Source organism: Paramormyrops kingsleyae, chromosome 7 (assembly GCF_048594095.1).
Source record: "Paramormyrops kingsleyae isolate MSU_618 chromosome 7, PKINGS_0.4, whole genome shotgun sequence".
NCBI lineage: Eukaryota > Metazoa > Chordata > Actinopteri > Osteoglossiformes > Mormyridae > Paramormyrops > Paramormyrops kingsleyae.
Window position 1 is genome coordinate 35106828 of NC_132803.1, and position 24769 is coordinate 35131596.

The 24769-nt window shown below is 40.9% G+C and overlaps 1 protein-coding gene across 1 annotated transcript; it reads right to left on the bottom strand.

The window, feature by feature from the left end:
- Nucleotides 1–4078: 4078 nt before the first annotated feature.
- LOC111835450 (stearoyl-CoA desaturase 5) lies at nt 4079–24234 on the bottom strand. The gene is made up of 5 exons (XM_023795794.2): nt 23764–24234; nt 12708–12838; nt 6743–6948; nt 6129–6361; nt 4079–5710 (listed from the first exon to the last, which is right to left on the bottom strand). Exons 1-5 carry the CDS (start codon nt 23990–23992, stop codon nt 5520–5522), a joined length of 990 nt encoding a protein of 329 aa, XP_023651562.1. The 5' UTR covers nt 23993–24234; the 3' UTR covers nt 4079–5519.
- Nucleotides 24235–24769: the final 535 nt, after the last annotated feature.

Here is a 24769-nt window from a genome sequence, read left to right on the forward strand (position 1 = left end):
ACACACAGTTCCTGTATTGATATCTTTCTGGGGCCTCTCCATTCTTTTCTCTGGGCATAACCCTACTCCCAACATTGAAAACCTTAACCCCTACCCAGCCCTGACCTTAATCATAAATAATCAAACCAAATACAAGACTTTCGGCATTTTTAGCGTTTTGATTGCATTCATAGACTTATAATTTTTTTTATATAAAATTGAGGTTATCCTCACAAGGTAAAAAGTCATAGGTTTTTATCAGACTGTGGGGAAATGTTGCCCCCACAATGTAATAATTACACACACAGACACACAATTGTTAAGAATCACTTGATTTCTTTGATACAGTGATGAGTGCATTTATCATTATCAGACCAAGGAACCACTTCACATATCTATTGCACAGGTCAGTATCCGCTCTAGTTCCTGAAATTTAAAGTCAGAGGAGACTGTTAATTCAGTAATCGATGTATTTCTTTAGAGTTGCCGAAGGTTTTCCATATTCAGCATGTGATGCAAGATACAAATAATTAATTAATTTAAATTCTATATACAAACCTCTAGTGTGTGTGACATATCCTTGCTTAGTAACCTTATCATAGATTCATTAAGTTGTATCAGAATACATAATGTGATACTGTGTGACTTGCAACTACCAATACAGGTCTCTCCTGCTATCCAAAATTACAGTGAAACTTGCCGTAAGCCGAACTGGCGCAAACGAAGAAGCAATTACCATTAATTTATAAGGAAATAGCGTTCCCAGACCAAAAAATACCCTACCAAATCATACCAAATGACACATAAAACATAAAACTTGCTTAATAACAGGGATACGTTCTGATAAGTCCCACTGAGCACCAGACATCCATGACCGTTGATTTTTGGGCTAAGTCTGGTCGGCCCCTTATGGCCTTTACTTTGACAAGAAATAGTTGTTGAAAATTTGGCTGGGTTAGTCCATCTGTTTGGGCTCACATTTAGCCCAAGACGGACATCTTTTCAGACCACACATAGCCCCTAAAACAGCCATGAAAATATATGTGTCACGTTCAGCTCCGAACGTTCCTTGTGTGTGCCACGCCCCCTCATTACCTCCTGTCGGAATCCTGATTGTCGTCACCTGTTCCCTATTCCGTTTGCCTTGTCTCTTGTATTTAGTCCTAGTCTCAGTCAGTCTTGTCAGATTAGTCATTGTATTGTTATGCGTGTTAGTGAATGTCTGCCTTTTCGTTTCAATTAAAACCCTGTTTACCCGTTCGTCCGGCTCCTCTCGCCTACTTCCCGGCTCACCTGCTCCTGACACATGACAATATGTGTCATTAGGCAATGATAAACATGAGAACATGATGAAGTCTACCTGCACAAACCTAGATGGTATAGCTACTACACACCTAGACTATATGCCATATAACCCAAATAACGATAAAATGTAAAGTATAGTAAATACATAAACCAGTAACATAGTTGTTTATTATCATTATCAAGTATTATGTACTGTACATAATTGTATGTGTTGTAGGTTTATATGACTGGCAGTGCAGTAGGTTTGTTTACACTAGCATCACAAGAAACACATCAGTAATGCCTTAAGCTATGACGTTATGACAGCTATGAATTTTTCAGCTTCATTGTAATCTTATGGGACTACTGTTGTATATGTGGTTTATTGTTGACCGAATTCTATGCAGCACATGACCGTATATTTATAACTGATTCTTTGATAAAAAATGCTTAACGCTATTTCCGCTTCACTCTTTTTTTTTGTAAAAGCGGAAGTCCTCTTCAAATTTGTTTCTATTAGCGAAAACAGGTGCTAATGTAGGTCTTCTGTAAAATGAAGTTATGTAAAGGGAAAGTTCGTAAAGTGGGGGATACTTATAGGCGTATTATAAATAGGCCACGTAAACAAGCATGTTAATTGAAAAAAATGTGGCGGGACTGAAATTCAGTTTGTTGTGTATCAGGATGGCTTTGTGTTATGTAGGCCTGTTAATTCATTCCAGGCTTTCTAACTGCTACCTTTCTTTGAGATACATGGCATTCAACAGTAGTTAATATTTACGCCAATTATAAATATTTTCACTGAATAGGCTGCCTTAGTGTGTGTCCCAGTTTGCATGTAAAATTTATGAATTAAATTGGATGGCAAATACAGTAGGCCCCTATATATAATCCAAAATTACAAACCTCAATGGCCTCCCTATATGAAAAATACAGAAATACAAACCTCAGTGGCCTCATTAAAGAGATAAATCCTTAGACAATAAACATCCCATTTACTTTAAAACAGGCATGAACCACAACATACTGTACATATCACCAGTCTTTAGTATACAGATTGAACAAGGCGATGTAAGCAAGTAAGAAAAATATGTCTGAAACCACGTTTAAAAGTGCTATGAAATGTTCATTTTGATGTTAGGTCATTCAGCATCTTCTGTGAAGATAGAGTACATGAAAAAGAGCAACACAAAAATAGCAAAATAATGAGATTCATCTTTTTTCTGCAGCAATGGCATTTGCCGTTTATTTTAAGGTGATCTCTGAAGCTGTGGCAGTTTGTTTCCGTCAATGTGCAGCATACATTCATCAGCCTGTCCATACATGGACTTGTCTGTGTCTGTGGCAAAATGTTTTTATTGAAAAAAATGATGTAGATTACATTTTTAAACACCATTGTCCCAGGTAAAAAAAAAGACTCCCTGGTTTAATTTGTTCAGCTAACCCCAGTGGCAGCGCCAGTGATTGAATGTTGCAGATGCTATGAGGAAGCTAGATTAATTAGACCCAGGTCTTTAACTTAAGTCCTTTGGTCGATTTTGCCGACTTGAGCAGGGGTGGGGCTCCCCTTGGTTTATTTCACCAATCGGGGGGCAGGGGGGGCAGAATATTCGTAATTGGCTGCAACATTTTGATCCGAAGCAAATTTCTTCTTGGCGGGGGGGGGGGGGGGGGGGGGGGGCATTCGTTTAAACCCATAATTTAACTATGTGGCTACGTGCTTGATGTGCCAACAAAGACACAATGTGCTATGCATGTGCTCTGTGCTATGTTGGATAATTAAATAGGACTCTACTAAATAAATTTGATAAAACTTTAGAAATGTCTAAAAACTTGGCCTTAACACATTCATAACAAATAATTATGCATTTATAACGCGTTATAAAAATGGCTATAAATATTTATCAAAAGGCATAACACTATTACAGCCATGTGTATTATGCATTATGAATGCTTTAGGAAGATCTCATCTCAAGCTCCTGGTTGGTGCTGTCACTGGTCCTTCCTCCTCTGGGGGTTTTTATGAATATCCATACTTGACCATTCTTGTGTTCTTGCATACCGCTTGATGTCATCTTCCATTGCCGAAGTACAGTTCCAGTACTCAAGAGCAGAACTACGGAACATGGCAACAATACCCGGATGTTGTTCTTGCCCAGCAGCAAACATCAGGGATGCATTGGTTGCATCCTTGCTGATGGGAACTATCCCATAATTCATTGCATCCCAGGATCATTTGTTGCTTTCTTAGTATTGATAAACCGTGTACCAATATAGGAGAAGAGTTTACTGCAAAGGAGACCAGAAGACACATCGTGGCTGTGATCGATGGTAAAACATCTGCCTTCTTGGCAGTGTGTGAAGCACAGATCTGCCTCAGCGAACCCTAATGACCAATCGCCTTACAAGCAGCAGTGTGATATAAGGACTTACTGTCAGTGGGGAATATTTCTGTATCGGCAGTCAACCATGTGCAATTAAGTGCTTGGCAGTTGTTTAGCAATCAGCTAGCTGACAATGACATTAACATAGCCTACCTCTTTCAATCTACTCTTTTAATAATGTTACAGATGATTATTGCAAATGTTTTCTCTCTGTAAAATGTATTACGATATAGTGACTGGTTGGATACTAGAGCAAGTTACGATCCCCAAAATGTCAGGAAAGGAAAGCCTGGAAAATGCACAGAAATACTCAGTTAATAAGTTAAAAGAGGCATTCGAGGTTAACTGCTAAATCCGCAGAACTAGAAAGTAACAGACTGTGGAGATGGGTGTGTCGCTGTCAATGCAAAACATCTCATGTTCACTGTCCATTCATTGTTTTTTTTTAATATCGAATTCAAACCATACCAGTAAAAAGGTTCAGCTATTACAACACAACCATCAGCCCAAACTTCTAAACATTCAGCAATGACAGAAAGCAGGTTTCGGGCACTGACGCTATGGGGAGGGTACAGCCACGAATAAGCTGAGTGCAAACACTTTAAGACCAGCACAGTTTCATAAGACTTTCCCATGAAGAACACAGGAACTCCATACCTGCACAACCGTCACATGGTAAAGTGCAAAGGATGGGAAAAAATTATCAAACAAAGCATGCAAATAATTTTTCCCAAGTGGTGAAGGATGTAGTCTGTCCTTCAGGAAACTAAGTTATCAACTAAAATAAATATCAGTCTTTATAAACATATGGTTTAACTAATATAGTTGCTGAATATTGATTTCAATTACGAAAAATAATTAACTTAGCTGACAATCATAAAATGGAATTTAACTGGAAACTCATAATCATACTGTAACAACTATGGTGTCACCATAAGATTTCACCCAATTCATCATCCAAAATAAAATAAGCTACCAGAAACAACAGAGCAGTCTCTCCAGTTGTTGAGAGATAGATATCTCCATCCATCCATCCATTTTCTGTAACTATGTATCCTATTCAGGGTTATGAGGGGTCCAAAGTCGATCTTGGAAGCTACAGGCACAGGGTAGCGAAAAACCCAGGATGGGACACCAAACCATCGCAGGGCACACTCACACACCATTCACTCACACACACATCTATGGGCAATTTGGTAACTCCAATTAACCTCTGTATGTTTTTGGACTGTGGGAGGAAACTGGAGTACCAGAGAGAATCCCACAACAAAATGGAGAGAACATGCAAAATCATTGGAAGAGACTCAAACCCTGATCCGAGAGGCGTGAGGAACAGCACAAACCACTGCATCACTGCAGCACTGCACCAAACGGGAATCTAGAACATGCAATAGTATCGGTCCACTATAATGGCACACAGCCTTTCAGATTATACAAGGTAATTTTACATAGCTGCTTACGTGTCTCTGCACTCTGAAAGACATCTGATGGTACTGATGTTTCCGGAAAAACACACCTCAACTTTGAGGCAGTAACAGCTGTACACATGATTTCCATTTCAGCATGAACACAGTAGTTTTGGAGTGTGAAGACCGACAGCAATGACACACAAAACCAATGTTGTGATCAGTTGCTCGTTACATACTGCTATCAGAATCCAATCAAGAAACCTGAAAATAAAACATGCTGTTTAAGAAGTGGAAAAATCTCAGCAAAGTGAAATGGTGGCTAAACAATGAAGAAATATACCCGCCCTTGATGATAGTTTCAAAACATTAGGCTTAATCTTAAAACATGAAAATGTGGTTGGTAATGGTCCTCCCTTCTAGCCGTATGAATGGTGATCTATCTCCGGTTTCTGCCAATGAGTCCTCAGGCACTGCTGTCCCCTGTCCTGAGCTTGCGAGCCTGTATCATCTCAGGTGAGGTCTTCTTACAACCACTGGCCAGGCCAAGCCAGCACATCAGGTCAATGAAGCACGTGGTGGGGTTGAGGCGCAGGCCAAACTCGCTGGTAGAGTAGTCGAAGGGGAACGTGTGGTGGAAGTTGTGGAAACCCTCACCTGGAACATCAGGAGGCAGAGAAAACTGGGTTACTTTTAGAAATAATTATGGAAATAAGTGAATGCATAACTGTTTGGTTGATGTATGTCAGGACTGTGGATGTCAATGGTTTTTACCAGATCTTTGCCATTGGGTCAACAAGAAAGTTGAGCCAACAATCGATTTGTGTTCTTTTGAATGTGTTAGTAACTGGGACCCTCTGTCACCTGAGTGTAATTAGCTAGGTGCCTACTGGGTATCAGATGGAATTGAATGAAAAGTATGTATTATGCAAAGGAGAATGAAGATTATGGAGTGCTCATCTTACTTCACAGTGCACTTCCTGTGTACTCTTCCAAAGTGGAAAGTCATAGACACCTTCGAGGGCTAAGAGTGACAATGTCACCACATGATTCTTGACCTTAGGCTTCTACTCACCAATGGCCCCAAAAGCGACAAATCGGTTTTCACGGGGGCTGATGGTCCTGTCATATGGCCGGTTGCCATACATGTGGGCAGCACTGTTGACCAGCCAGGCGACATTGAGGGAGACGGTGTAACGCAGGATCGAGGACAGGAAATACGAGTTCCACAAGGTCTCACCCCAAAAGTACCATGGCACCAGTGTGGGGATTATGAAGCACATTAGCACAACAGAAATCTTGTAGTACCTGGGCCAAACAGCAAAGGGTTATCTGTCACTACGCCATCTGGTGAGCTATAGCCTTACTGAAAACCAAATATACCTTTTGTATTGAGGAATTAATCCAATGATGGAATAATAGGTCATATTCTCTATATGTAAAACAAAAAATAAGCTCAAAATGAGTAAAACAAAAGCTCTGCGTAGACTTAAGACATTGCAACATTAGAAGAATACATGGATTTCAGGACTTTGCAAAGGCACCTATTCAGATATACATGCCCACATGGACTGCAACTTAGTGGGAGTTGAATGTGAATTTATAAAATGGAGGATTTGTACCTTAAAACAATGGATTTTGTTAGTTGTAATTTGTTGGTCATCGTTAAGCAGCCCGTGTGAAACTCACTTCCTCTGGAACACCACCACCGGGTCGGCCAGGAGATCACTGAAGTCCAGCCTCTTGCCCTTCTCGATGACGTCATGGTGCTTCCGCATGAATAGCCAGCCCACGTGGGCGAAGAAGAAACCCCGCTTGGCGTTGTGTGGGTCAGCATCAGTTTCTGAGTATTTATGGTGGACCCGGTGATCCCGGGACCACTCATAGATGTCATTCTGAGGCAAAGATGTCAGTGATGAACAAGAGAAAATGATGGACATAATTCATTTGACATTTATTCAATGCTCTGCTAGTCACTATCTAAAAGAAACCATTTTTGGTATAATATGCTAATATAACGAATAACTATTTTAGTAGTCAAAGTGTTGAATAGGGGACTACAGAATTATCTGACCCCCACATATCCCCTCTGGTAGTTCAGTGCCGGCTATGATCAAATAACAGCACCTCATTGCCAACATGTCTGGGGCGTAGTACAGAATCAAACTGTCTGGCCTCTTTCTGAGTCACCCGACAGCCTCAGTGATAAACATTCTGTGGCGGAATTTGAGTTTCTTCACCTAACTAGTTTCACCAGCAGACATTCAACATTGCCAAGAAAACGCAGTTTCAAACCCTGTGAGACAGAGGAATCAGTTTTTATTTAGGGAAAACACCGAGTTGTTGTATGATTTATCCCTTTGGTACACCAGCATAGACACCTACCAGAGCAAAGCTACACTGTTGGTTTTTATATCGGAAAACTGCCAACTAGATACATTGTAGAATCAACCCTGCACAAGACTGCCAATTGGTAATTCAATTATGGATATAAGACAATATGTTTCCTTTTTAAGAATAATAAAGAAGCATAAGAAATATAAGAAAACCCTGTTTAAGGCTGTGCAATCCCTATTCCCATCCATCCACTGACATTGATTGGAAAGTGTGAGTTTCAGCCCTCAAAGTATAAATAACGCCAAAGGACACAATGTTCCCATCATCTGAGTCATTAGCTTGATAGCGTATCCACCAGGAGCGTTTCACTCTTTCTCTCCGTCCCTCTTCCTCATTTTACTCTCCTGGCCTCCCTATTGATTGGTTACATTGAGCATTCTCCTAAGAAAATCAGTCACCTTGGGCTGAGAATCAAGGATTGCAGGATAGTATTTGCGCTCAGTTCTCCCTCATACAATGGCCAAGGTCTATATACCAGCTACGTTCATAGTTGCTCTCCCTGTTGAGTGCCCGAAATACATTGACTGTTTGCATCTGCGCCAGGACTGCCAGGAGGATTATTTACACTCTGGTCCCAAATAGGCAGAACGCAGAACCAACCCAATTTGAAGATTGATTTCCATAAGAGCATAACTGACAGGGGTGTGAGAGAATGTGACAACAACAGGCAGAGTTATAAAAGAATTTAAGTCAAACATGGTAAGATAGTAACACGCAGGTTTTTCAACATTCATTCAGTATTCAGAGGGCAGTGTTTGGCTCAGCATGTTAGGATGCTGAACCTGTGATAGGATTGTTGCTGGTTTAAATCCCAGGATGAACAGAGTGGTTTCACATTTGGGCCCTTGAGAAAAGACCTTATCCTCAACTTGCTCACTTTTGATAAAGATGTGTCAGTGACACTTTACTTGAAGGGCTGCATTTGATTCAATTTTATTTGTACAGCACATTTTCAGAACATTACATTTAAAGTGTTTTACATTATGGCTGCCCCTTCATTTCTCCATTACCGTGAAGAGAGACTACTTCCAGCACAGTTCTGGCTCGCTTTGGTTTTCCACTGCATAAGGTTCTTCTCGGTAATGGTGTTGGAGAGCGTCAGTGAAAAGGTGCTTATTTACTGTTCACACGGTGTGTATCATGATTTGCTAATTTCCACTAGCAAGTCTGTGAGAATCTCCATCCTATGTTCAAACGCTAGCATCAAACACTAAGGGAATTAGCATTCACTTACTTAAATTTGCATTACGAATCCATTCCGTGCAGCTGTTCTGTAGTACTTTAAGTAGGTGGTTGGAAATTTTCTAGTTCCTAGTTATCAGCAATGCATCGATACTTCGCGATTTACGATACCACTAATAATGAATAATTTGTAGAATATGCCCTTTTTTCCTTCAGAAAATCCCTGCATGTTGACGCAGAACATCAGTATCTCCTTATATTTCGACCGATCAGATAGTGGTGACACAACCAACTTGGTTTGGTCACGCTGTTGGGCCCGCTAGTAAGCAGGGCCATGTCAGCACGGGTACGGCTCGGGTATGGATCGCATGATTTACAATGGAAACCGTTCAGTTCGCGGTACATCTTGGGCATAGGTTGGTTCTTGGTGGCAGTGGAAAAGTGTCACTAGTGATCCTATCTCTGCACTCTGAAAGACATCTGATGGTACTGATGTTTCCGGAAAAACACACCTCCACAGTGCCAATTAATGCATTAAATAAGCATTTACTGCTCTCAAATAAAGTGTGACCAGTGTGTCTGACAAATACATAAACTATCATTGTACTCAGTGCTCAATTTTGTGAACATGTTATTAGAATTGGGTAATTCAGGTCCAGAGAGTAAAAGTCCAGACTAGGATTTTGTTTCAACCAACCAGCTGAATACTCTGTGACTGTGACTCTTTATGCTCACCTGGCTGGTTGAAACAAAATCCCGGTCTGGACTTTTACTCTCTGGACCTGAATTACCCAACTCTGCATGTTATGCAGTGGACAGCAGCTCTTGGTCCTGACTAGAGTTCTCTGGCTTTTAAGAAACATTTTTAGCAACTCATTTGCATCTCAACTTTAACTTTATCAACCTATGTACTAGGGGTGCACCGATCGATCGGCGCACCGATCTATCGGCCTCGATCACGTTAATTTGAGGGGATCAGAAATCGACCATATTCCCATGAGATCCACCGATCTTAGTTATATGCTTTTAAATCAGCCTTTTCTCCCATTCCCGAGAGAGGTGCAGTGCAGGCTGCCTCCCTCCCGCCCGCCCAATACGTCACACCTGTGCTGCCGTGCAGGAGGAAGACGAAGAAAAAGGAGGAGGGGGAGTTCGAGGCAACATGTCCTCAGTTTGGAAATTTTATACCATAAAAGAGAATGAGAAAATGAGAAAAAAGAGGATGAAAAAATATGATTTTGTAGTTCAAACAGCAATGCTCATTTATATGTTCATTTATATTTGAGGACACTACCTCATGTTTTGTGAGTATTCATATCAATTTATTCAATAAAAATGGAAACATTGAAGTAATTGTCTTTTAGTTATGAAAGAAACAAGATCGGCAAAAAAAAAATCGAGATCGGCAGGTAATGTTGTCTAAGGATCGGTGATCGTTGATCGGCCAGAAAACTGCAATCGGTGCACCCCTACTATGTACACAAAACCATGACTCCAAGCTCTTGTCAGTCGACCAGCTGCTGTTAAAAACAAATTGTAAAACACAAAATATTATTCAATGACAACTTAAAATATCCCCAGAGTGAACATATGCAGAATCCTGAACTTGCTTAAAAGGCCGCAGATTTTAGCAGAATTTCTGCCATCCTGTGGATGTGGGTGAATAAGAGGAAGTTTGGCCCTGGCTGTTAGCAGTAATGAAGCCTGGGCCAGCACAGCAGCAAGGAAAATGGAACTATGGGCAATTTCTACCACTATTTTGCAGGCCAGTGAGTCTGACACATTTTTACTGGAACTGCAAAAGCCCCAGGGAAGCTGAAATGTTCATGGACTAAAGATATCGAGCTAAAGGTGGGTTTTGCCATATGCTGACTTTTTGAATGCTGGCAAGTAATTTTTACATGCTGAGTGACCTGCAGTCAGAGCTTGTTTTTTAATGATCAGTCACCCAAGGTGTAGAATCCGTGAAACTGGTCTGTAAACGTTCTAGAAACCTCAGAGACATTATGTAATCCTCAGGAGTCTCAGGGGTAATATACACTCACCTAAAGGATTATTAGGAACACCATACTAATACGGTGTTTGACCCCCTTTCGCCTTCAGAACTGCCTTAATTCTACGTGGCATTGATTCAACAAGGTGCTGAAAGCATTCTTTAGAAATGTTGGCCCATATTGATAGGATAGCATCTTGCAGTTGATGGAGATTTGTGGGATGCACATCCAGGGCACGAAGCTCCCGTTCCACCACATCCCAAAGATGCTCTATTGGGTTGAGATCTGGTGACTGTGGGGGCCATTTTAGTACAGTGAACTCATTGTCATGTTCAAGAAACCAATTTGAAATGATTCGAGCTTTGTGACATGGTGCATTATCCTGCTGGAAGTAGCCATCAGAGGATGGGTACATGGTGGTCATAAAGGGATGGACATGGTCAGAAACAATGCTCAGGTAGGCTGTGGCATTTAAACGATGCCCAATTGGAACTAAGGGGCCTAAAGTGTGCCAAGAAAACATCCCCCACACCATTACACCACCACCACCAGCCTGCACAGTGGTAACAAGGCATGATGGATCCATGTTCTCATTCTGTTTACGCCAAATTCTGACTCTACCATTTGAATGTCTCAACAGAAATCGAGACTCGTCAGACCAGGCAACATTTTTCCAGTCTTCAACTGTCCAATTTTGGTGAGCTCGTGCAAATTGTAGCCTCTTTTTCCTATTTGTAGTGGAGATGAGTGGTACCCGGTGGGGTCTTCTGCTGTTGTAGCCCATCCGCCTCAAGGTTGTGCGTGTTGTGGCTTCACAAATGCTTTGCTGCATACCTCGGTTGTAACGAGTTTTTTCAGTCAAAGTTGCTCTTCTATCAGCTTGAATCAGTCGGCCCATTCTCCTCTGACCTCTAGCATCAGCAAGGCATTTTCGCCCACAGGACTGCCGCATACTGGATGTTTTTCCCAGTAACTGAGCAGATTGTGAAATACTCAGACCGGCCCGTCTGGCAGCAACAACCATGCCACGCTCAAAATTGCTTAAATCACCTTTCTTTCCCATTCTGACATTCAGTTTGGAGTTCAGGAGATTGTCTTGACCAGGACCACACCCCTAAATGCATTGAAGCAACTGCCATGTGATTGGTTGATTAGATAATTGCATTAATGAGAAATTGAACAGGTGTTCCTAATAATCCTTTAGGTGAGTGTATGTGATGCATTATTATATACACATGTATGTACTCACCACGCTATGTCCAAACATATGTACAAATGCCATTTTAAGGGTTCTACTCACCGAACTCATTTAGGATACCAGCAAAAAGATCAACACACCACTTCAGAAACTTTAAATAGCTTCAATATTGGCAGCAGTGGCCCGTGGGTTGGCTTTCAAACCTACACCAATACAACTGTGTGCCACAAAAGAAATATTTTAACAAAAATGTATGATATCTTGGTTGTATTATACCACAAGTATTACAATCTACTGTATGTAAATAGCCACGTGTGTATCTGGGTACATTTGTTTTTTTTTTATTGACTTTCCTTTCCTTGACACCCTTAGATATACCCGAGCAGGATTTGAAGTACATGAAGAAAAAAAATGGCATCTATGTTTATAAATAATCTATGGATAACTAGTAGAACAGGGGCTGGACCCCTGGCTGCTATTACTTATGTTGCCTATAAACTCTTCAAGATATTTGCCTAAATTATTTAATGGACTGAAATGTATATTTTGCTCACTGCCGTACATTTAGATGGCGTGTGATTAAAATGCACGTAATTTACTGTTAGTATCTTTAGGCTGTTCACCTCGGCGAACTCTGTACCAAAGTGAGGCTCATGTGACCAGGTGCCAATTTTGCACTTACATCCTTTCCGGTCAGCCGGCACCTATCTCCAGGTGACTTATGCATCAGCCAACTCAGTGGGTAACAGGAAATCAGTGTCAGAACAGGTCACGGGCAAACGGGTGCCGTGCTTCACCCGAAAACACAACCCTGTGATATGGGGGCAGGACAGCGCCACACAGTGGTGCTTTGAGGACATGGCCCTCTACATCCCTTATTTACCTGAAAGGCCATGGAGTTAGCAGCGGCGAGGAAGATCCGGAGGGGCAGCTTGGCTTTGTAGGCCCTGTGGCTCCACAGTCGGTGGACCCCAGCCGTCACCCCCAGAGCTGTCACCAGGAAACACACGTAGGCTGTAAACACAAGGCGTGGTGGGGGGGTTAGTCAATCCATCCCACACTTTGGGTGCACCTGGATAGTTCAAACATGGTGCTATAAATAGCTTCCCTTTGCATTATATAAACGCCTCAGCTTGCTGTCCTTGGCTACGGTTTACAACTGTGGTTGAAGAAAAAAAAAATCCAATCGCACAGAGCTCTAAAACCAATACGTAACATATTGACTTTCTGGTGGCTTTCTTGAAGAATTCACAAGATACCATTTGCATTCACTATATCAGTATCTTGCTGCCTGTGCCAGTGTGACAATGATGGCTTTCCTGTCAGTCTGAGAGAGAAAATTTTACAGAAAGGGGCATCTTCGGTTTCTATATATTCTATTTGTTTCTAAAATTTTATCTGCGGGACCCAGGCTGTATGAATTTCAGCAGATGAAATTCTAAAGTCCTTAATAGCATACATCATTTCAAACAAACAATATGGTCTGCATACAACAATAGCAAGAATTTGCACTAATCTTGGTGTGGCAGTGTTTTCCACAGACCTACAGCCAAAAACATCAGTGTTAATTCAGCCCCACTTGAATACCATCATATCACAAGTCACATTTCACCATCTGACAAGTTACAGCTTACTATGCAAAACCAAGAGCTCTGGCACTGGTTTGGGCATTTCAGAAAAAAACCCACTTCAAGCTCTGTCTGTTGTTTTCTATGAATACATAATTCTACCTGTTTCTGAACTTGCATGAAAAAACTTCCATCCTTTCCTGTCATTTATTTAAGAAATCTCACAATCCGCTTTTGCTCTTTCCTCCTATATAAACAAAAAAAATCACATCACTGAATCGGGTGAAATTGCAGGACTTGGCATTGTCTGCAATCACACTGTATATTAGTGGGAACAATAGCGCCCGCACCCTGCAGCAAACAGGCCTCAGCAGGATGGCTAACTCCAAATGTAAACCTGTCACTTAGCACGTAAAGAAAGTCGATAGAGGAAATGAAGGTGCAGGGATAATGTAAAGCCCTTTAACCCTGCCCAAATGTGCTATATAAATAAAATTGAATCCTCTCCAAAGCTGTTCTTGCAACCCCCCGCAAAAAAAACCTATGCTTTTTAGACCCCTACTTGGCCCCCCACAGCACGTGATGCAGTCAGAGAAACTGGACAGGCATGTGTAGAGTGGTGTGTGGGTAGGCAGGTTAGGATGCTATGCTGTGATCAGACGGGTGTTGGTTTGAATCCCAGACTCAACATAGTGACTTCACCATCCAGGGCCTTAATCCCCAAATGCTATAGGGATGATCTGTCTCTCGTTCTCAAATATGTACATTGCTTTGGATAAATAACATTGTAATAATTGTAACATCTGTAATAATAACAGATATTACTGATTAATATCTTATTATTACTGTTAATTCAGCACAACAGAGTGTTAGTTGTTAGCAAATCCCATCAAAGTTCCACTCTGAAACCTCTGTTCCAGCAGGAACACTAATCCGGGTGTGTGTGCTTTCTATATCCTCCTCTATAATAATTATCAATCATAAATAATTCATGCTGTATATGCACCAAATCCAAAACAAGCAAACCATATTTGTGTTACTGCATTGCTATTACAGTTACTGTACCCTTAGAGTGGCAGCCTGTCATCATCGGTAGTGAAGTTTTGAGAAGGAACATTACAGTCCTTGGTCAGGCTGAAAATCACACCAGACCAGAGGTATGCTGGAAGAGACGCCCGGGAGGGAAAGGCACAGAACCAAAAACAGCACAAACCATTACGGCCAAGGGACCAGCTGCCTCCCAGTCTGATGTCCTAATGGGGTTTCAATTACTTTGTCCTGATAGGCACAGGTCATGAGAATGCTTTTTTAAAAACAACAAATAATTTATGTAAATATCCATCTCTTTCACATAACTGGTGATTTATGGAGGTCATGCACAAGCAGTCCATCCTGGAGGATTTAAGCCCTGTATAAGGTCTTATTCCACCACAAAACACACAGGCACATACACACCCACACACACACACACACCTGAACAGCAGGCAAATGGCCACTGGACTTCAGCCATACTGGAACCCACAGCCTTGCAGGTGTCACATAGGCAAACTGCTGATCCTCCGTGCAACGTGAGACTTTGTTTTGTATGGTGCCGCTATAAAGTGCACCGTACGTGTCTGGCATCCCATTTACGGCAGGATGGGCTCCAGTTACTGATATTGCTGGGCGCCCAGTCGACGCTGTTAGCCTACAGGGAATCGAGCTATTTGCTGCTGTACATTTTATCCAGTCAGACACGTGAATATTTAATTTAAACTTAAGCAATTATCTTAAGTACTTCTGCTCCAGCCTACTTGAATTGTAAGTCTTGTAGTTAAGTGCTGTAATGAAAAGCTATTTTACCTGCTGGATATCAATATTTACAAATATGAAAATGTCACATGTTTTTAATCATTTTTGCAAATACAGTATTTTTTACGCACGTTGTATACTATTTTTGTTCGGTTGAAATATGATTGAATTTGTTATGCTGTTACTGAAACACGCATCCTATTCCACTCATCTTAATATGTGTACCTCTTAATACTTCTTCAATGTACTGGGCTTTTCATATATACCGGAATCCGATTCGCTTTTATAAGAAGTCTCACTCAAGCCCTCAAATATTCAGGCGGAGAGCTGATGTACCCGCGGAGGCAAGAAAGCTTCATTGCAGTCAAAAACTATTTTTAGCCCTCTAATACCCTTCCTTAATCGATGTTGCGGTGATCTCCAGGACCTTTCTGGTGCCAGAGAAGGTACGTTTTGTGGTGCAGCTCAGGCACCTTGAGAAGCGTCAGTCCTACTGGTGCCGGAATACGTTTCAATTAGCGCCTCAGGAACATCTAAAACCTATAATTATGAAGCTCCTCACCATATTAATAAGTACTTCAATAAAGCGATCATGAGCCGCTCTCCATAACCCGGAGCGTTTACTACTAATTTAATCGGAGTCAGTATCTTTAACGATGTTAACGCCACAGTAAAAGAAACACATTATATTTCATTACTATTTGTGGATATTAGCCACGGATTATGAATTATGAAATGTACCCGGTCAGATAGCACTGTGTTACTGTTTTAACGTTGAATTATAGTTAAATGCGTTGAATTATGGTCAGTGTTAAATTATCAATGTTGAAACTGAATACATTTTGGTCAGATTTTCAATTTTGAAAAACTGATGGTGGCAAAACCTTGATTCAATGTTGATATAAAATGAAACATTGAAGATCAACATTGTTTCAACCTTTTTGTCTGAAATGGAATCAATGTCATTTCAAGATATGTGTGGTATCTGGGACCTGTTCCTGACAACCATTCATTTACATCATTATTTTTAGGCAAAAAAGGACACCAGTAGCAACTCTCTCTCTCTCTCGGCGGGAATTGTGGATAAACACGAACTCTCAGCGGGACACCTTACGAGCCTTAAGTATATCTCTGCAGACGGGAGCCGAGTGTCAAGTGGGAGGGGTTTATCACGAGGGGAAGGAGGGGGTTATAACGAGGGTTAGGGTATCAGATGATAACAGATGATAAACCTCTCCCACATTGTGCCTGCTACTCGACATTGCCCTTCCTATTTGACATTGCTTCTCCCACTAGACATTCGGCTCCTGGCTGCAGCCTGGCTGAGAAATGAACACAGTACAACACTAGAGCAAGTATGATTTGGAATCATTATCTTGCTGTTTAATTAAAAATTCAGTTAGACTTTTTATTTGCACACCGGAAAGCCATCTGATGAGCTATTTCAGACAGCCCAGGGAAATCAGGTCACAATAGTTCTGAGCGTCTGAGTCTTGAGGTATGTAGGAGAAAGGTAAGGTGATGGTACTATATATGGGTGCAGACCCAGTGCCTTCAGCTGTATGAAGGAAAAGCACCAGCCAAGTGAAGCTGTAATGCATTCCAAAACTGGGGGAACATCTGCTTACAGACAACAGACTCTTGTGTTAAAACATAGGAAAACAGTTTAAATGTTCCAAACAAACTGATGTTAATATGATTCTTCCTGCTATAATCTGGCCTTAACTGGACTAGCATGTATTATTGACAATTCATCAATCAATCCATTCATTTTCCATGCCCTGTTCAGGGTCATGGCTATTCAGAGTCTATCACAGAAGCTAAGGGTGCAAGGCAGGGAATAACCCAGGATAGGTTAGGGTTTATCTAACCACAATGAATCACTACTTGATTTATTAAGGTAACATACAAGAAGCACAAACTCTTTCTCAAACAACTGCTGGTGGCAATACATTGCAGCAAGGGGGTTTTGATTATCATAGTATTAAGAAGACTGTTGCTGGACATGCTTAGCAACCTGTCGCATAATGACAGATGACTTATTGATATTAGACTATTTCTCATGCCACAACCTTGTACTGGATAGGATGTTATGGATGACTCATATAATGCTGAGCTGTTATGCTGATACTCATGTTATCATTTTTGCTAATATGCTAATATTAGCACACATCTAATAATAAAACATGAAAATTTCACACAGGGCCTCAATATTGTCATTCTTACAGTTAAAATGTCAGGATCAGTCCCTGTCAAGCCCTATTCTGTAGGTCATTCCCCAGTTTGGCCTGCAGGTGTCACTGGCTATCCCATTTTCCCAATGTACCTGGCTTTGGTATTGTTCTGTTCCTCGTGTGTTCCCATGCTGCCACTGGCTGCCGTGTGGCTGAATGGGCTAAGCAAGTTGCTGTGAACTGAACATCTCTTTCATTGTGGGTTTGAGGCTGGCCAGAGACCACCCCCTACTTAATGAACATTACAAGTTTTGTGCCCTAGATTCTGTTGCATAATCCATGGTAATTATGCTTCCCGTGTTCCTGTATGGCTCCTTGTTTCATATTTTTGTTTGTTTTACTTGTTTTGTTTTTATCTAGTTTTGTAATTATGTCCGATTTCACCTGTGTTCTCTGTATCTGCAGTGTATACCTAGTTCCTAGTGTTTGATTGTGACTCCCTTCACCTACATGTAATTTGTAATTGTCCCACACCTGTCCCTTGTTGAAACCTTGTCATGTGTATAAGTGCCTACCTATGCCCTGTTCCTCTGTCAGAAATTGAGACCATTGTTGTGCTAGTACTGTGTGTTAGTCTCCTGCATGGTGTCACTCCTGTAGATTCCTCCTGTGTTTCTCCCTAGTTTCCTATGTTTGGTCCCAACCCTTGTAGTCTTTGTTTCACCCTCCTGCCTTTGTTTGACCCCTCCTTTTGCTTTCGTATGTTTATTCTCTTCAAGTAATATTCTCTTAATAAAGCCCTTTGTTAAGGCATCACCCTATGGATCATCCCTCCATTCCTACCTCCAGTTGTAATATAAAAATTGCAATTATAACGCATTACACAGTGCCGTCCCAATGTTCAATACTATCCATCCATCCATCCATTATCTATACTGCTTTATCCATCTGGGTCACGGGGAAGCTAGAGCCAATCCCAGCATCATCAGGCGAGACGCGGGGTTGTTCAATACTAGATGAAACTAATTTCATAAATGCTTTTTCTGTGATATGGAAATTACTGTCAAGTTACAATGATGAAAAATATTCAACCAATGCAACCTGTGCAGAGCACATGCCCTTTTTGTAATTACACTCGGAAGTGACCTTTTTCTTGGGGGAGTTTAAAAAAAACAAAAAAAACAATGCTATTGGTAACCCTTTACGTCTGTTTGTCTTTTTAACAAATATTTAACCAATTAAAGGCATTAAAAAGCGCATCTCTTAGAACCGCTCAAACTGTCAGTCAAACTTCACAACTCCGCCCCCTGAGCGCCGCAAACTTACGTTTCAGCAAATCAGAGACAGAGTCATAGAGCAGAAGCAGATGAACGTCTTCGTCTTGTAACGGTAAAATATCTTGATGTTTGAATAAGTGCAATGTTGTCTTTATGAAATAAACACTAGTATGTCTATAAAGGTTCATATAATGCATCACCACACCGGTGTGATGTTGACGTAATGTGATGTCGTCATTTTAATCATGGACAAACTGCACACATTCGCTGGTCAAAAACCCGCAGTGTAACTGCATTTGAGTTTGACACAAAGCAACCAATTCACAAACACAGGACAAATAATACACAGACAACCACCCAGGAGGCAAATTGGTAAAGCTAACTTTACTAGAAGGCCAGGTGTATTTGCACTGTATAATGCCAAGCTATCGTAAAATATAATTTAGAAATTAAATGGTCTTTAAATGCCTTTGTCATATGTCATATAAACATCTTCAAACACATGGCTCACAGAAGAGTGTTGTAATTAGTTTTAAAGATACCCTCTATATGTATATATTATCTGTATAAAAGTTATTAATACTAATTAAATATAATATAAGAATATTATTATGTGTTATATTTTTGGTGGTGGAGGGGTTCGTGGAGGGGTTGGGGGGGTGCCCTTTTTTCAATTTCAGCACATGCCCCTCAAAAGGTCTGTGCCCGGCCCTGAGCCACAATGTTCAAACAGCCATATCAAAACCAAATATGCCAGAAAAGTACTATGTATTTTTCTAAACACAAAATGATCTCTGCGATAACCATGTAAATCATTGAAATATTCAGAATTTCATATAAACTTGCGCATCTGTTTTCAGACCATCGAGGGCTTCCTGGAATTTGTGAAGCTCTTGTCTCCATAGAAACCAGACACTTGCAATCACAAGGTTACCAGTGTAACACTACACCTATTCAAATACCAGCTGTTTTGGACTTGAACAGTGCTAGCCGTCACCATAGTATGTTCAACATGCAAAAAAAATCAATTGATTTCTATCCTCGCCACCCATGGCTTCAAATGCACCTAATATAGGAAAGTAACTGACATTATTAGAGATTTTATACAGCAAAGTGCAGCTGGGCATGTAAGGAGAACCTCAAAACTCAGGACCACAAGGAATTTACATAGTGTCATTGGAAATAAGATGATACTGCAGGAGTTTAGCATTCAGCAAAAGCCCTTATAAAACTGAGCATGTATTTTAGGTGTACCGCAGACTACTTGTCGATACCTTAAAGACAGTGTTCTGTTGAAGAATTCTTAGTAACTCAACAAACATTGTGTTCAAACATTACTAACCCCCTGTATTTCACTGCATGTTGTACCTGTATGACTATGCATGTGACAATTAATGAATCTTGAATCTAAATATTTTTAGAAATAATATAATACCCTTGTTCCCTGCCTCGTGCCCGTTGCTTCTGGGATAGGCTCTGGCCCCCCCGCGACCCAATAGGATAAAGCGGGTTGGAAAATGAATGAATGAATGAATATAATACCCAAAAGAAAAATAAATATTCATTAGCAGGGGCAACTGTGTATGAAAACAAATATTCCTCAAATCTATGAATTTACTTAAGACGCATAGAAAACTTTTTCATCTTTTAATGGATTATCCTGGCCTGGGTTGTGGGAGAGCCTGGAGTCAATCCCAGGCAGCACAGGGCAGAAGGCTGGGACACATCCTAGACAGGGTATCAGTAACTATGAATGAGCTGACTACAAATTGTCTCTCTAAAGTGTCGGCAAGCATTTTCAAGTAAAGTGCAGAAGTCTATACAGAGAAAGCACCTTATTATACCTATACATGCACCTCTTTCATTGACATGGTGCAAATAACACTGCTGGTGGTCTACTGAAGAGTGGATACAAGTCATATCGACAGATGAGTCATATTTCTCCCCATTCTCAACAAGTGAAAATGTGCAGCAGATGACAGAATACATAGGTCCACAAGTGCTCATTTTAGTTGTGATGAGATCTTGCAGCTAAGCTGTAGGATACATTTGCTGGCACACCATAGTTCAGATAACCGCTTTAGATGGCAAGTTAGATGACAGTGAATGCAAAGTCATTTAGAGCGATCACACGTATCTTATGGTGACGGAAATGGAACCATTGAGGGTGACATTGCCCTACTTCCCAGGCCACAACCAGTTAGTGAATTATTTGATGGGTTTAAAAATGGCATAAACCACATTCCATCAACATCGCAGTCACCAGACTGTAACCCAATTAATCTGCAAAATCCTAGAACTGTACCTGAAATACTTTTCAACCTCAAAATAGCACTAAATAACGTCACTTCTAAAGTGCTGCATCCCTCGAGTAGAGTTTCAGACACATATATGACCTATGTCAAGGTGCAGTGATGCTCTTCTGGCTGTCTGTGGTAGGCAAATACCCTTTTAAGACACATTATCTTGCCATTCTCTTTATAGTTACTTACAGTATTCAATGCAGGTCACATGGATAGACACATGGTATAACATGAAGAATATGGTAACATTATGAAAAGAGGGTCACTGACATTCAAGAATAGAAAGTATTTTGATTCAGGAATCATGTTGTATTTCTCTCGAGCAAGACATCACACAGGTATTAACAATATTATGGACATGTACACATGTATAGCGGCATACATTCTATCCTAGACAGCACAGGAGATGAGGCAGAGGTCCACTCTGGACAGGGTGCCAGGCCAGCTCAAGGCACACACCTGCACACGGTCAAACACAAAAAGCCACTGTTTGGGGGCGGGGCATGGATGCCTTGAAAGCACTCCTCCACAAGGCCCAAAACACATCTTAGTAACATGCACAATACAATCTCAATTCTCATGGAGGTACAGAAACTTACTAGCAGCCTGCACTGATACAACAATCATAATGTGATGCTCAGGCTGACTTCAATACACACCAATACTGATAGTCATAATGTTTCCGCTATACCCCAGATGAGATGTACATTCATAAGATAGGGTGCTACACTTTGTAGACCAGGACGATGTTTTACTCTAAATGTGAAAAATAAAACTGGAAGCGCTCCAGGATAGGTGTGAGAGGCATCTAAGTGACTGTGTAGTATTTTCTCATTTTGCAGTGAAATTAGCTTCAAAGAATGGCGTTGTGGGAATGAAAATGACATCATGTATATGCCACAGCTCACAGGAAAAAGGGAGGGAGTCAGCACCATTAAAACCAGGACTCTCCAACTATGGTCCCGGAAAGCTACTATCCAGTAGGTTTTCTATTCAACCTGACTTCTGATGAACTACACCTGTTCATTGTATTTACCCAAGAACGGGGGCCTGTACTACGAAGCGGGGCTTTCGGGGTAACTTGCCGGATTTAAGATACCACAGTTTAAATGGACTTCATATTCGTTCACTTACATTTTGGCCAGACTACCTTAAATCGGACAAGTTACCCCGATAAGCCAGTAACCCCGCTTCGTAGTACAGACCACGGGTATAGCAATCGGCATATCAATCATTAACTAAAACGAAAGCATCGCCACAAGATGAACGCTATCATTCATAATGAATTCTCATTTACTTAGATTAATGAGCGAAAAACATCTTCTTCCAGACATGACGGCCAAAATAATAACCTGCCGAACTCAGGAATCGCATCCGTGTGGAAGTACCTGCTTTCAACACACTTTGTATTCCTGACTGGCAGTTACCTGTACGACATAACACATGATACATACAGTATTCTGATGTCAAAATACCAAATAAAATAAAAAAGCAGCCTATATCACTTATGAATTGTATATGTCTCTAATAGTACATATCAAATAGTGCCAAATAGTAGGTCAGGAAACCTAAAGTTTTCAAACAGAGCCTGTAATTACCGTGTTTTTTGCAGTTCATATAAAGCAGTTATCACATTGGCCACGTCTGTTATATAGAGTTCCATGCCTTCTCGGGAGACGAAGGACAGCATCACCGACACGGTCAGCGAAATTATGACAAAGTTAACGGACCCCTTTGGTGGTCAGGGATTTGCATGTGTGTTTCTGTGAGAATTTCGTCGTCGCCGTTTAAAGCGCCATGTTACCGATCATGTTGTACATGTTGTATAGAATATTATAGATGGACTTTTGAACGACAAAGTTCAAAACAGACGAACTTCATCATATTCATATTTTCATATATAAGAAACAATAACTGTATGATGAACCTTTGGATGACAACAATTCAATCTTGTGTTTTTTAACCTCGTATGGCTTAATCTGAACCGTCATCAAGACATCGGTTTACATTATTTCATGCCTATCATCAGTTTCTAAATAAATGCACTGCCCAAATTGTAGTCATCAGATTTTACTATATTCCGAGGACACAGTGTCATATTCAGAAGCGAATCTAGTTTATGTAGATGTTTAATGTTTAAAGAAAATAAAAGATATAGCCTACCGCGCCTCTCGAGATCACAATACTGGCTCACTTAAATATACTATTTAATATTTGTAATTTAATAAGTGGGTATAATCATTATAAGCATTATTTTCAACCTAATAAATTCATGGCATTACAAATGAATAACTATGGATTTTAGTCCATGTTTATATTCAATTATGCTATATATTATGCTTAATACAATCTATTAGGCTACTATTAATGTCCATGTTTATATGAATGTTTAATACTATCTAATATTATGCATAATATTCATGTTAGTATATTATAATATAGATAAGACCATTGTGCCCATTTTCTATTATAAATTACAGTTGATACCGGTCGTCAGTCGGTTTCTAACTGGTTTTTGCACTACTGAGCTGCTGTGCGTTATTCACCACTAGAGCTACTACAAGTAGCTGTAGTTAATATCTCTACTCAGTAGTTGTAGTGATGAGAATCACAGACCAGATCGTCTCCAAAAGCGAGTTTGTAACAAGATTAAATTTATTATATTAATTATCCCACTGGAATTTTCACCAGGACCTTCGCGGAACGTGCGACACCTACCTAGAAGGTGTTCAGGTGCGGGTTTAAACCCTCTGGACACAAGGTTTAAGTTACTCAAGCCAGTTATTGGCGCGGTGTTAAGTTCTTTCTGCCTCACGATTGACTTACACCATATCCAGGTAAAAGGATGCGCCTTGGGGATGAGAAACAGGGAGTAAACAGCCCCGGCGTGAAGAAGGCTCATCCACACGACGTTTCTCCAGACGATATTCTGGGTGCACTTGTCCTTCCCATTTGCATCCGGTACCTCCGCTGCCTCATATTTGTGGTCTTCCCCCGGTTCTCCAGGAACCCGCTTCAGGTTCTGCAGAGCACTACCATTCGGCACACTCACCATCTCCGCATTAAAGCACTTATTTAGCAATGACGGGGGAAGTAGACACCCCTGCTTATAGGCAGACGGCTAACAAAAGTCACGGCGATTGCTCTGAATGTGTAGAGGGAAAGAAGCGGCTTGGATAGCAAGTGCGGTCACCGCTACGCCAGTGCCAGATGTTGCACTGCCTGCTCGCCCATTATGATGCGCCCGAGACGCGGAGTCGGAGCAGCGGCGCGCGGACCTGCAGTGCCGCAGCCAATCGCGTGTCGCAGTCGCGGTGGTGTGCATGCGGGAGCAGCTGGGCTATGAGGCGACGGAAAGGACTCATCTTTAGCAAGCTTCAGCATATGCACACTCAACGCTGCAGAAAAAGACAAGAAAAAAGCCCTGAGATCTGTTAGATTTCGGATAATATCAGAAAAAAAAGAATTGATTAACAGAATACACAAAAAGTTAATTATTCAGATATATCAAATGATTACCCCTGTGTCTTGGGTACAAATAATTGCGGTCGCTTTTGTTATTCTCATTAATTTACTATTAATTTTAACGCGCACTGATCAAGTGTTCTTTGACTACCAAGAAATGAACACATAAGTTATATTTTAAGTCCACTTTAACTCTTAATGTCTTTACACTGGGTCTTTAAATGTTGTGATCAAGTAATCAAAATGTAAATGAGGCATTCATTAAAATGCGTTATTAAACAGGTACGTCCTTGGGGACTAGAGTCTGTTAACCGACACCCATATGGGATTATCAAGGGTGGGGAGACGGTAATACAGTATGTGACAC